The sequence below is a fragment of the Elephantulus edwardii genome, unplaced genomic scaffold, assembly GCF_000299155.1.
Source record: "Elephantulus edwardii isolate Elephantulus edwardi_28Jun2011 unplaced genomic scaffold, EleEdw1.0 scaffold00193, whole genome shotgun sequence".
Taxonomy (NCBI): domain Eukaryota; kingdom Metazoa; phylum Chordata; class Mammalia; order Macroscelidea; family Macroscelididae; genus Elephantulus; species Elephantulus edwardii.
The window spans coordinates 5,486,012-5,498,450 of record NW_006399943.1 but is presented as its reverse complement, the minus strand read 5'-3'; the positions used below and the strand labels follow the sequence as shown (position 1 = coordinate 5,498,450).

The 12,439-nt window shown below is 58.0% G+C and overlaps 1 protein-coding gene across 1 annotated transcript; it reads left to right on the top strand.

The window, feature by feature from the left end:
* Positions 1-5,154: 5,154 nt before the first annotated feature.
* On the top strand, positions 5,155-12,169 carry UCKL1 (uridine-cytidine kinase 1-like 1). Its single transcript, XM_006896903.1, has 15 exons — positions 5,155-5,222; positions 7,016-7,206; positions 7,283-7,389; positions 7,521-7,691; positions 7,793-7,864; positions 8,471-8,660; positions 8,821-8,882; positions 9,390-9,406; positions 10,675-10,773; positions 10,848-10,941; positions 11,035-11,097; positions 11,256-11,378; positions 11,613-11,720; positions 11,797-11,953; positions 12,084-12,169. Exons 1-15 carry the CDS (start codon positions 5,155-5,157, stop codon positions 12,161-12,163), a joined length of 1,602 nt encoding a protein of 533 aa, XP_006896965.1. The 3' UTR covers positions 12,164-12,169.
* Positions 12,170-12,439: the final 270 nt, after the last annotated feature.

Sequence of the window (12,439 nt, the reverse complement as noted above, 5' to 3'; positions counted from 1 at the left end):
GGAAGCTCCAGTTTCTCCATGTACGTGGCCCTTGGGGGACGGAGAAAGGTCCCTGGCCTAGCTGGGGCTGAGTTTATAGGAAACTCCTGCAGTCCCTGGACCTGCTAGTAGAGGAGGGTCCTGGGAACCTGAGGTTTAGCACTTTAACTCTCTTCTCCAGGTAGGGGTGGGGGCTGCTGCTGCACATGGCTGTCGAGTTGGGTCCCTTCTCTGCTTTCCTCTTCCCCCTCCCTCGGCCTAGCCTGGAACTCAGGATGACTGGCTGGTCGCGATCTGTAAACCCTGCTGGGGAAGGAGACACCTCTGGGCAGCCTTTATTACCCACCTCCCACCCTGGCATTAACATATGGGGGCTGCAGCCTGGTGAAGCCCTCTGCTCTAGGGTGTGTGGCGTATAGCCCGTGCCCAAAGTTCAAGCCCCCTGGTGAAGAGATGGCCATTGGGTCCTTTTCTGCAGATCTACCTCCGGCCCAGCCCACCTGGTGCCCTGAGAACAGGAAGGGCTGCTTTGAGGGGCTGACACACAATAGGATGCACTTTATTTGCTGTCAGAGGCAGAGGACGGTGCCTCCTGGTGTGACCTTTGGCCACTGCTGGCCAGACCCTCAGCCTCTGCAGTGTGGCTGCCCCAGCGCGGTCTGCCAGCCCCTGATGCACCGGAGGCCGGGATGCAGAGGGCCAGACAGCCTCCTCTCCTGCCTGGTGGTCACGTGTTCTGTACTTTGGGTTTTAAAAGGCCAGTTCTCAGTATATAAGTGCATTTTGAAAGAGGTTCCCGCCATCACTTGTAACCATATATATATACACATATATATTCTATCTACAAAGTGTTTATTTGCAAGATGTTTTGATGGTGAGCTCGGGCGCTGCCCACTTTGTGACCATCTGTCCCTGGTCCAATGCCTGCCTTGTCCCTCTCTCCGGAGGTGGGGGCGGGCCATCAATTGTATGTATTAAAAATGTATCAAATAAATGTTTATTGATTTTTTTTTTGCAGGATTTTGTGTGGCTGAGTTTGTGGTAAGGTGGGCGGTGGGAGAGTGTGCGGCTTCCCGGGTGACAAAGCTGCAGAGCCCGCGAAGCACGACAGCACCTGCAGGTGGCTTTCAAGACAGACCCCAGTGCAGGGAGAGGGAAAGGGAGGGATATGGCACGGCTGGCCTTAAACTACAGCTCCCAGCAGCCTGTGCGTGCTGCCTCGAACTACAGTTCCCGGCGGCCTTTGCGAGCGGCCCCGAGCCCGGTCAGGCCTCCGGCCGCCACGATACCCCACTTCCATGGATGCACCCCCGGTCTCCGCAGCCACCACCCCCTCGCCTTTGCCCCCTACTGCAGCTGGAGAGCCGCCTGATGGGCCAGAGGAGAAGAGCGAGACTGCGTGCGAGGACCGGTAGGCGGAGAGGTGGTTTGAGTGAGACGGGGAGGGGCGCACGTGTGGGAGCGGGAAGAGGGGCGGGGAGGCCCATGGCAGCTGCAGTCCGGCCTGGGGTCCTTGTCCCGCGGCCAGGCCGTGCACAGCCCTAGCCTGACTCTCCCCCTTCCTCAGACTCCATTTCTGAGGCACTGGGGGAGGGTGCAGGACTTTATTCCCTTGTGGGCACGTGGTGATGTCAGCGCGTGCACACATGCGCACGCATAGAGCAGTGTCAGACATCACGTGCATATGTACATATACACAGGGGTTGTCAAACGCATATGCGCTCTCAGTAGTGAAGAATGTGCAAACACGCGTAAACACAATGGTACCAAATGCACACCTGTACATACACACGCGCTGCACACAAAACGGTGGTACACACATGCACTCAGCAGTGTCAGACACGCACATGTGCGTGCGCACACACTGGATTCAGGAGTACGTGCTGTACATAGTGGTGTCACAAATGCACGTGTAGCAGGCTTTGGCCACAGGCAGGGCTTCTGACAGTGAGGAAGCATCACCCAGGCCCCAGGTGTCTACAGACATTCCATCCTCAGAACCACTGACCTGGAGTCTGGAAGCTCCTGAGGTGGCAAGGGTCCAACCCACGCTGCTTCTGGGTAGATTTGCACTTGGTGCCTGTAACTACGTCACCTGAGAGAGGGGCCAGAGGATGCAAGCCCTATCCAGCTTTACTAGACTTCAGAGAAAGTGTTCAGGGACTTGTGGAGTATAGTCAGAGAGGAACATTCTGACCCAGGAGTTCTGGTGCTGCCCCAGTCCACGAAGTGGTCAGGAGGGAGTGGCCTGGGCTGGAGCCTTTGAATCTGGGCCATGAGAGGGCAGAGGCTGGCAGAACCTGGGCCTTCCTCCTCGCTTCAAATCTGCAGTGGCCCCTCTCGGTGTAGAGTGGAATTGCAAGGAAAACCACCTGGCTTTGGTAGCTGCCCTGCTCAAACACCTATGTTCAAGGCTGCCACCCTGTGTACCTGGTCTGCCACACTGACCAGGACAGGACTCAGAGAGGTAGTCATCAGGCACAGTTCTCTGGACCACTGCTTGATGAGAGCCTTTCCCAAGCACCAAGGGTTCCAGCTCCAGTGTCCTGGCAGGTAGTCACCCTAGGTGAAGAGCCTGTTGCTGGACACAACAGCCTCTTGCACACTTTGACAGTGGAGACTGGTTTAGGTTGGACAGGAACCAAGTTTGCCACCTCAACTCTTTGTAAACTAATTAGCCCACGATTAAAAAAAAAAAGAGGAGACCCAGTGAGTACTCTGCTCAGCTCACCCAGCTCTGTTGGGTCACATGGGGCTCTTGGCCTGAGGAGGTGGACACTGTTCTCACTCCTTTTTGGGGCAGGCTTGGGGTTTTATGCAGTTTTTCTCCTGCCATTCCTGCTCTCAGTGCTTTCTGTATTCCACCCAGCCAGCCCCCTGCACTGCTGGCCCTCTGTCCAGAGTGACCACTCTCCCTGAATGGTCTCTCTGACCACACAACAGTCAGCCTTCAAGTGGTGTCCTCTGTCTGCCTTGCCCACTGTTTACTGTGGACCCTCAGCATGTAGGCAAGAGGACAAGACTGTCCAGTCTCACCCCTTACCAGGGCTCTCCAGAGACCTGAGAGATGATTCAGGCATCTCCTGGGTGGGTGGACAGACGGGGAGCTCATCCTAGGATGTGTGGGAGAGGCCCTCAGGGGTGATCATCCTTGCACTGTTTCAGTCCTTTGGTGCCTCTGGGTGCCATTCTCCATTCCCGCATTGCCGACACTGCATCCAGCTCCAGAGCTGGTGCCAGACCCCATGGGGATAGCCCCCTTCTTCCTGTCTTGATCCATCACATGGCTAAGGGTGAGGGGCTGCATGATGGGAGCATGGTCCAGCAAGCTAGGCAGCCAAGCAAATAAGACTGTTTTGGGTGACAGCAGCGCACTGTCAAGTACTTGGTCCCTGCCTCTCCCATGAGGTACATCTCCCAGGTTCTGGCCTCTGACAGTTGAATGCTGGCACCACAGCACTTCCTCAGGGTTGCCTGTCATTCCGGCCACACTGCCCACAGGCTTGTCACTGCAGGTGTGCATCTGAGCTTCAGGACCCAGCGATGGGGTTGAGGGGGGTTTCTGAGGCAGGTGCGCAGCAGCTTGGTGGAGGAGAGCTAGCTGAGTCAGATTGGCACAGGACAAAGCATAGGACAGGTTGTGCATTCAGCTGCATCTATCTCAACAGCCCTGCTCACCTGAAAGGCAGCTTTTCCATAACTGTCTAGCTCCAGTGGTCATAGCCGACCAAGGGCTCTACTCTTCTTGACACACTACAGGATGAGTGTCTGGTTTGTGGGGCTAGCTGCCTGGAGGGATGAGGCAGGCAGCAGAGGGCTGCAGAGGGCTGTGGGCAGGGCTGTGTCAACAGCTGTCAGCTTGCACCTGTCTTCTCCCAGCTCCAGCCTGTTGGGCTCGTCCCATGAGTGTCTCTAATCCCTGCTGGCAGCCAGACCCTGAGATCCCCATTCTGCACCCTTGCAGGGCTCAGCTCTGCATTCCCAAATAGGGTATGCTCTCTCTGTCCTGGATCCTATCAGGAGAGAAGTACTTCTGCTGTGCAGGTAGGCAGGCTGGTACAGCTCCAGTTACCTGAGGGTAAAGCTGCCACTGCTCCTGGGAGGGAGTCCCTCAAGTGTGTGAATCCTTTCAAGTATGTGGTAGTGCACCTTAGGTGTGCACAAACCTGATAGGTGAATTTCCTGTTGGAGTTGTGAACCTGCCTCAGGTGTATGAACCACTAAGTTGTGTGAATCAGCATCAGGTGTGTGACACTGCCCCACCCTGAGGCCACAGATGTGTGAGCCTCCCTTACCTGTGTATATCCACACAGGAGTATGAGCTTCAGCTCAGGTGTGTGGTTCCACTTCAGGTGTGGAATCTTTCCTTATGGATGTGGGAATGCCAACAGATGTGTGTGAAACCTTTATTGACTTTATGAAACAACTTTGTGTGAGCCTGCTTCTCAGGGTCGTGATGTGAGCCTCCTTCAGGTCTGTGAACCCCACACCCTTTTCTACTTTCCCTGAGCCCTGTCGGCTCCTCCATGAAGAAAACTACACAGATGGGGGCCCAGGGTCACTGGTAAAAATCCCCGTAAAGCCTTTTGCATCTGATGCACATCTCACCACTAGCCTTTGCTGAGGCCCAGTGATCTCATGACCTGTTCCCTCTCCGGCCGGCAGGATTGGGAGGTGGCTGTGGGGAGGGGAGTGACTGCTGGCAGAGTGCTTGGTGGCTGAGGGGTGGAGCTGGGGCCCTCGTGGGGACAGAGAAGAGCAGTTATTCTTAGACGCTGCCTTGTGTCGGGTTTCAGATTTGTTTGTGCCGAGGAGGCACTTTGGGCTGTACAGCTTCAGCACTGCCCTGGGTCAAGGGTGCCCATGAAGGTTCTGCAGGCCCAGGCCCAGTGTCTGGAACTGGGGGCAGGAGCCTTCAGTAAGCTCTGGGCCGAGCAGGAGGCTGATGCCACAGCATAGCCGTGCTATTATTAATACCTGCATCCTGTGATCCTCTTAGACTGATGCCGGCCTCTCCTTGCCCAGGCCCCCGCCCACTGCATGGCCACCCCATAGCATCCCCCAGGGAGGGTAGTCCAGGTGGCCGGAGCTCCTGAGTGCCACCCCTGCTGGCACCTGGGCTGCCAGCACACCCACCTCAGGAGCTTTGCACCTGGAGCTCCCACCTACTCAGCCATGAGCAGCCCCCCAGCTTACCCCAGCATCAGGATCTCGGGGTGCTGGACCCTTGGAGCAGAGGGCAGGTGAGTCTGGCCCAAGGCTGTGCTGGTAGCCGCCCTGGCTCAGCCTTGTCGCGTGTCCATGGAAATCAGGAAACAAACAGGACAGCCCCTTGGGAGCCCTGCTTGAAGCACTGTTCTTTGGGTCACAGTCAAATTTTTTGTGGCCAGAAACATCTTTGTCTGAGGGAAACAGGGTGGGGAGGTCTTCATACAGCCATCACGCCCAGGGGACCCAGAGAGGCTTGGCTTTGCGGGCCCCAAATGGACTGAGGCCACACGGGCGAGGGCTGGGCTTGGCTACAGGTGCTGCTGACGCTGCTCCGGCACGGGTGGGTGGATCTTGGCAAGCCGTCTCCGGCCTGTGTGTCACGGCCTGAACTGCTCTTGAGGGAGCCTGCTGGCTGTAGCCAGTGCCCAAGAGCAGGGCCGTGTGGCCCTCACTGTTTCCTGTATGTGCTTTCCTTGTATGACTTGAAGGCGGCTGGACAGAGAGCAAGGGCTCGTTGTGGGCCTGGGAAGGTGCTAGACTTCTCTTGGCCACTGAGGCTGGGTGGCACTGAGAGCTGACCCAAGCCTTGGGGTTATCCAGAACCTCCCAGTGTGGGTTTTGTCCAGCACAGGGGTGCTGTCTAGCACAGGGGTGCCTTTCAGAACCTCCCAGCATGGAGTGTTGTCCAGTCCAGGGATGTCGTCCAGGATCTTCCAGCAGCTGGGCTTGTCCAGCACCTCCCAGCACAAAGTGTGCTCACTATGTGAAGCCATGATCTTGCTCACCTTCTTTCCAGGGCCCCTTGAGACAGGATGGAGAAGGGCTCAAGTGCTCTGTCCTCCACCTCTGCCCTTCATAGTGTGCAGGATGTACCTCACCTGGCCGTCCCAGCACCCCATTGGCATTGTCTGTGCTCAGCTCTGTACGTGTGGCTGTTGCCAGCGGTCCATGCTGCCTAATTGGTGTCCCTGGGCCTCCGAGGTGGCATCTTTGAGGCTTGCCTACTGCTCCATGCCACCAAGGAGGAAAGGAGGCATCTGTTGTCCTTATTCCCCGGATGGGCAGTGCTTTATCACCAGCAAGAGTGGAATTCTGCTCCTGGTTACACCGACTGCCACGGCCTCCTTCATGTCCTCCTCCCACAGCAAGCTAGCACACATGTATGATCTCAGGCACATTCGCTCAACTCAAGTATCCATGTGTTTGTTTAGAAGTGTGTGTACACAACCTCTCACAGTTTTCTTACACATGGTCTCACATGTGTACATACATCATGACAGTGCATGTTCGTAAGCATGGATGTGGCACACATGTTCGCTCCTGTGGGCGTGCACACACATTCTTACATTTGGTGTGCTTATGTACATGAACACAGCTCACACATGTTTTCTCACATGTGTACTTTCTGTGTCTCCCCACACACATGTATCTCACACATACGTTTTCCTGCATACGTGCTGTTCATGGATACATTTGGACCATCTCCAGTCTGGTCTTAAAGAAATAGGACACGTCTCTAGGCTGTCAGCTCTTCTCTTCTGCCTTCACTTCTGGGAGATGTAGCAGAACATTAAAGTAGGCAGCCTCTCAGTGAGGGTGCGTGTGACAGAATCTAGTGTCCTGGGGTAGGTTCTAGGGTGGTGGGGAGAGTGACAGAATCCAGGGTCCCAGGGTAGGTGTTCTCAGTGAGGGGGGAGTGGCAGAATCCAGTGTCCTGAGGTAAGTGTAGGTCTTTGGTGGCACTTGAGATCCCCTCCTCCCACAGTCCCTGGTTACTGCCCTCAGTTTTGGAGCCTGCTCTTGAGCTTCTACACCGTCCCCACAGCAGCAATGCAGAGTCTCTGGATCGGCTCCTCCCGGCTGTAGGCACAGGACGCTCACCCCGGAAGCGTACCACAAGCCAGTGCAAGTCTGAGCCCCCCCTGCTGCGGACCAGCAAGCGAACCATCTACACAGCGGGGCGACCACCTTGGTACAATGAGCATGGCACACAGTCCAAGGAGGCCTTTGTCATTGGTGAGCTGGGCAGCCACTGGGCATTGTCCAGCTGTGCCTGCACAGCTCAGACTCATGGTACCTTTGCCTTCTGCAGGCCTGGGTGGTGGCAGTGCCTCAGGAAAGACCACTGTGGCCCGAATGATCATTGAGGCCCTTGATGTACCCTGGGTAGTGCTGCTGTCCATGGACTCCTTCTATAAGGTAAGGCTTCAGGCTCTGTCCGTGAGTTCTTTCTACAAGGAGAGGCACAGGCCCCAGACCTCAGATGCTCATGTACCCATTGCCAGTTAGGAGGTCACCCTGGGAGACCAGCATGCTATCCGCTCTGGCAGGTGCTGACCAGGCAGCAGCAGGAGCAGGCTGCCCACAACAACTTCAACTTTGATCACCCTGATGCCTTCGACTTCGATCTCATTGTTGCCACCCTCAAGAAGCTGAAGCAGGGCAAGAGTGTCAAGGTGCCCATCTATGACTTCACCACCCACAGCCGCAAGAAGGACTGGGTGCGTCAACACCGCTGGTGGTCAGGGCCAGGCGGGCGGGGGCGGGCATGCCCATCACTGGCTATAGTCCTGCAGAACTCTGACCTCAGGGCTGCTTTCAGAAAACTCTCTACGGTGCCAATGTCATCATCTTTGAGGGTATCATGGCCTTTGCAGACAAGACACTGCTGGAGGTGAGGGTGGGGGTGGGGGTTGGGCACTTGGAGGTGAGGGGTGGGGGTGAATGCTGGAGGTGAGGATGGGGTGGGTGGGTACTGAAAGTAGGAACTGGAGGGGAGGGGCAGGGGTGGGTAGGTGGTAGAGATGAGGGGGAGGGCATTGTGAGGGAGGGGAGGAGCAGGGGCTTGGGTGCTGGAGATGAGGTACAGGGGAGGTGGGAGTGGAGAAGAAGGGCAGGGTTGGGGGGTGGACGTGAGGGACAGGGGAGGTGGGTCCCAGAGGTGAGGTGCAGGGCAGATGGGGTGCTGTGGGTTAGAAGTGGGGGAGGTGAGATGCTGGAAGTTAGAGGCAGAGGGAGATGGGTGCTGGGGGTTAGAGGTAAGGGAGGTGGGAGTTCTGGGGAATAATGAAGTGTGAGCATATAGGGGTTATGGAGGTGCATGTGTCGGGGCCATGGCAGGTGGGCAAGGTGCAGGGGTCCAGGATTGGAGAGATGGGATCAAGGGGCTCCTCCATGTTGGAACTCGAATGCTGACCATCCTCATGCCACTTCAGCATTCCCTGGCCCCTCTGACATGTAGCCCACATGGGACACCTCCTTGATGTCCCACCTTCCCTAGCTCCTGGACATGAAGATCTTTGTGGACACAGACTCAGACATCAGGCTGGTGCGCCGTCTCCGCCGAGACATCACCGAGCGGGGCCGGGACATCGAGGGCGTCATCAAGCAGTACAACAAGTTCGTGAAGCCTGCCTTCGACCAGTACATCCAGCCCACCATGCGCCTGGCCGACATTGTGGTGCCCAGAGGTGAGTTAGGCCGCTGCCACAGGGAGAGCCGGTGTGCACAACATAGCCCCACCATGGGTCCCCTCCACCACCCAGGGATCCACAACCCGCCTGGCCCTCCACTTCCTCAGCTCTCCTTCCCACCCTGGGCCCCCACCAGCTCTGCTCCCTGTCCCTCCAGGGAGTGGAAACACAGTGGCCATTGACCTGATAGTGCAGCATGTGCACAGCCAGTTGGAGGAGGTAAGTGCTGTCCCCGAGAGCTCCCTCCCTCTCTCCAGCTGCCCTGCCTAGCACCACCCTCCCCACAGCCTGAGCGCGTTGTGGCCTGTGCGGGCCTAGGGAGTGACCCTGGCCTTGGGGCTTCCACACAGCCTCTTACCCTCTGTGTTGGTTCCTGGAGAACATGATGTGTGGGCACCTGGCCCCAGCTGATCCCAGCTCACCTGGACAGGGCACTTTGATACCTCTCAGTCTCTCGGGTGATGGGGTCACCTGGGTGGTTCTGTGGTGAACCTGGTACTGGCTGGTCCTCACCCCGGCTGGAGTGTCTCACGCCAGTCCCTCACCCCCTCAGCAATCCTCACTCCCTTCCTGTGCCCCCAGCTCAGGGTCCCATTTCAGGTGTGGGTGTCTGTCCCCTAGGGGTGGGGGTGAGGGCATTGTGCTGCGTTGACCTAATGCTGAGCCGGTGCCGCTGTCGCTGACACAACACTCATTCCCTTGTGTCTCCCGTTGTTGCTGCCACAGCGTGAACTCAGTGTCAGGTAAGTCTCCCCGCACCTTCCCAGCAGCCGGGTGGAGCCAGGTGGAGCAGGGCAGTGGTCTCCACAGGATGGGGCCTCTGCCGTGCTCCTAGCAGCCAGGCGAGCACTGGGCCTCCTCCTGGGCTTAGCTGGAGCCACAAGTGCCCCACAGGCCTCACTGGAGGATGAGAGGACAGCAAGGCGGCTCCAGGAGCAAGGGGCTCCCCACATCCAGGCCCTACTCTGCCAGCCTCACACCCAGTCCGAGAGCCCGGCCCTGCCACTGGCACCTGCTGCAGCAGCATGCGCACTGCTTCCTGTTGGCACACGCTCCCCTGTCCGGTAGTGGTTTCCACCTTGAGGTCACCTCAGTCTTTTTTTCTGAGGGAAGAGTCTCTAGGGTGTCAAAGCTGAGAGGCCGCCAGAGGCCACCGCCCACACCTTCCGCCCTTGTTCAGACCCAGGAAGTGGGCCAGGCCCTGGCCACCCGGGCCAGCTGCCATTCTGCTCAAAGAAAGCAAAGGCTTGAGTTTCCCTCCTTGCCGCCTGCAGGCCCCTCACTGAGAGGCCATTTCTCTGTTCTCTTCCTTTTTCTGTGCCTCCTGCCTGCCCCCTCCCCGACCGTCACCTCGTGGCGAGCAGAGGAAGCTGCGTTGGGATATGTGAGGACAGTGTGGTCTGGCCTTCAGTGCTGCCTGCTGGCCCCGAGTGTGGCAGCCCCTCCATGCATGCCCACCTGCCCTGTGCCTGCTGCCCTCCTCCTGCCCTGGCCAGCACTGCCCAGCAGCCCTGCCTGGCCTCATGGGCCTTGCAGGTGTCCCCAGCCTGCTTTCCTGGTCAGCAGACCTCTGTCTCTCTGCCTTGGGTTGGGCTCCAGGAAGCCCCAGGAGGGGGGAGGGAGTTGTCTGTGGGCACAGCCCTTATCACCTGCTTGGGGCTTGGGGCCACTTGTTCTCTGGCTGAGCCTTGTGGTCCGTGAGCTCTTGTGAGCGTCCTGCACACCTGTGACCCTGCCCCTTCCACCTCTCCTGCAGCTTCCTCCTGGTGGGCTCCTCTGCTTCCTACCCAGTGGTCAGCTGCTCTGCTCTGGGCTGTGTGCTTTGACCTTTGTCCTCACGGGATACATGGGGGACCCTAGATCAGCTATGGGTGCACCCTGCACACTTGCCTTGGGCCAAGCCTGTGCCCACTTGCCTCACATAACACATGGGAGAGGGAGGGCCTGCGGCTCCCAAGGGTTTGGGGAGGAGATACCTTGAGTGTCCCCAGTTGGTCATTTGTGACCCTAGGGCTGCGCTGGCCTCTGCACACCAGTGCCACCCTCTGCCACGGACACTGAGCGTTCTCAAGAGCACACCACAGGTGCGGGGCATGCACACCATCATCAGGTGAGGGCCCACCTGGGGCTTCAGGTAGGGTGGCCCGTCTCCCACGCTGGCTCAAGTTGTCCACCTGCCTGTAGGGACAAGGAAACCAGCCGTGATGAGTTCATCTTCTACTCCAAGAGGCTGATGCGTCTGCTCATTGAGCACGCCCTGTCCTTCCTGCCCTTCCAGGTGCCCATGCTCACGAGGTGGAGGGGTGAGCGTGGTGGGGGGAGCAGGGCTCCTGCTGCTCACATGCACCCACCCCCTCTGCTTTGTATGCAGGAGTGTGTTGTGCAGACCCCGCAGGGCCAGGACTACTCGGGCAAGTGCTACGCGGGGAAGCAGGTGCGTGTGGGGAAGCAGGTGCATGTGGGTCAGTGAGGGCCATCTCTGTGGTGCAGACCGCCAGTCCCCACCTGATTGCTGACCTCAGTCATCATTGGTCCCCTGCCCTATCACGACACCTAGATTACTGACCTCCCGCGCTGACCATCCTCCACCAGATCACCGGTGTGTCCATCCTGCGTGCGGGTGAGACCATGGAGCCGGCGCTGCGGGCTGTGTGTAAAGATGTGCGCATTGGCACAATCCTCATCCAGACCAACCAGTTCACTGGGGAACCTGAGGTGGGCAAAGGGGGACAGGGACAGGATGGGGACCCCTGAGGCTGGAGCATGGGGCAGGGCTGGCCTAAGGCTTGGGGGATAGGGCAGGGACAGTCTGAGTTTGGCAGATGGGGCAGGAGTGGCCCAGGCGGGGGCGGAGCTGGCAGGCTGGTATGTAGGAGGCAGTGGGAATGAGGTCTCTGAAGCCTGAGGTCTAGGAGGATGGGACTTGACCCACAGTTTCATTGCCTCCAGCTGCACTACTTGCGGTTGCCCAAGGACATCAGTGATGACCATGTGATCCTGATGGACTGCACCGTATCCACGGGTGCGGCAGCCATGATGGCTGTGCGTGTGCTCCTGGTGAGTGAGTGGGTCTCGGGTGGGCTGGTGGCCAGTGGGAGTGAGGGGCCTTATGGCTCACCTCCCTGTCTCCAAGGACCACGATGTGCCTGAGGACAAGATCTTCCTGCTGTCACTACTCATGGCCGAGATGGGTGTACACTCAGTGGCCTATGCCTTCCCACGGGTGAAGATCATTACCACTGCAGTGGACAAACGTGTCAATGACCTTTTCCGCATCATCCCAGGCATTGGTGAGGCTCCCTGTTCAGGAAGGAGCTGAGGTCAGGGGCCCCAAAGTGAGAGCATCCAGGCTAGGAGGAACCCCAGGCTGGGAAGCCCTGGAGGGATTTTGTGAGTTCACATGGCCGGCTCCTTCTGCAGGGAACTTCGGTGACCGGTACTTTGGGACAGATGCTGTCCCTGACGGCAGTGACGAGGAGGAAACAGCATCTACGAGTTAGTGGCCTGCGGCACCCTTTTCACTCTGAATCCATCCTGGCATCCTCCTGCTCCCTGGGCTAAGTTTGCAAGATGCCCAGATGTTAACTTATTTTGATAATAAAAAGCTACCTGTAATGCACTTTACTTGCCTCATGTCAGATGAAGTTCTGGGAGTTAATCTGATGGGCCTGGGGCAGCAGAGGTGTCTTCCCTGTGGGGAAGCCCAAGGGAGTGCCCCTGGCCCCTGACTGGTGCCCCTGTGGTCCAGAGACCTTCCCCTAGCAGCCTAGGACCTC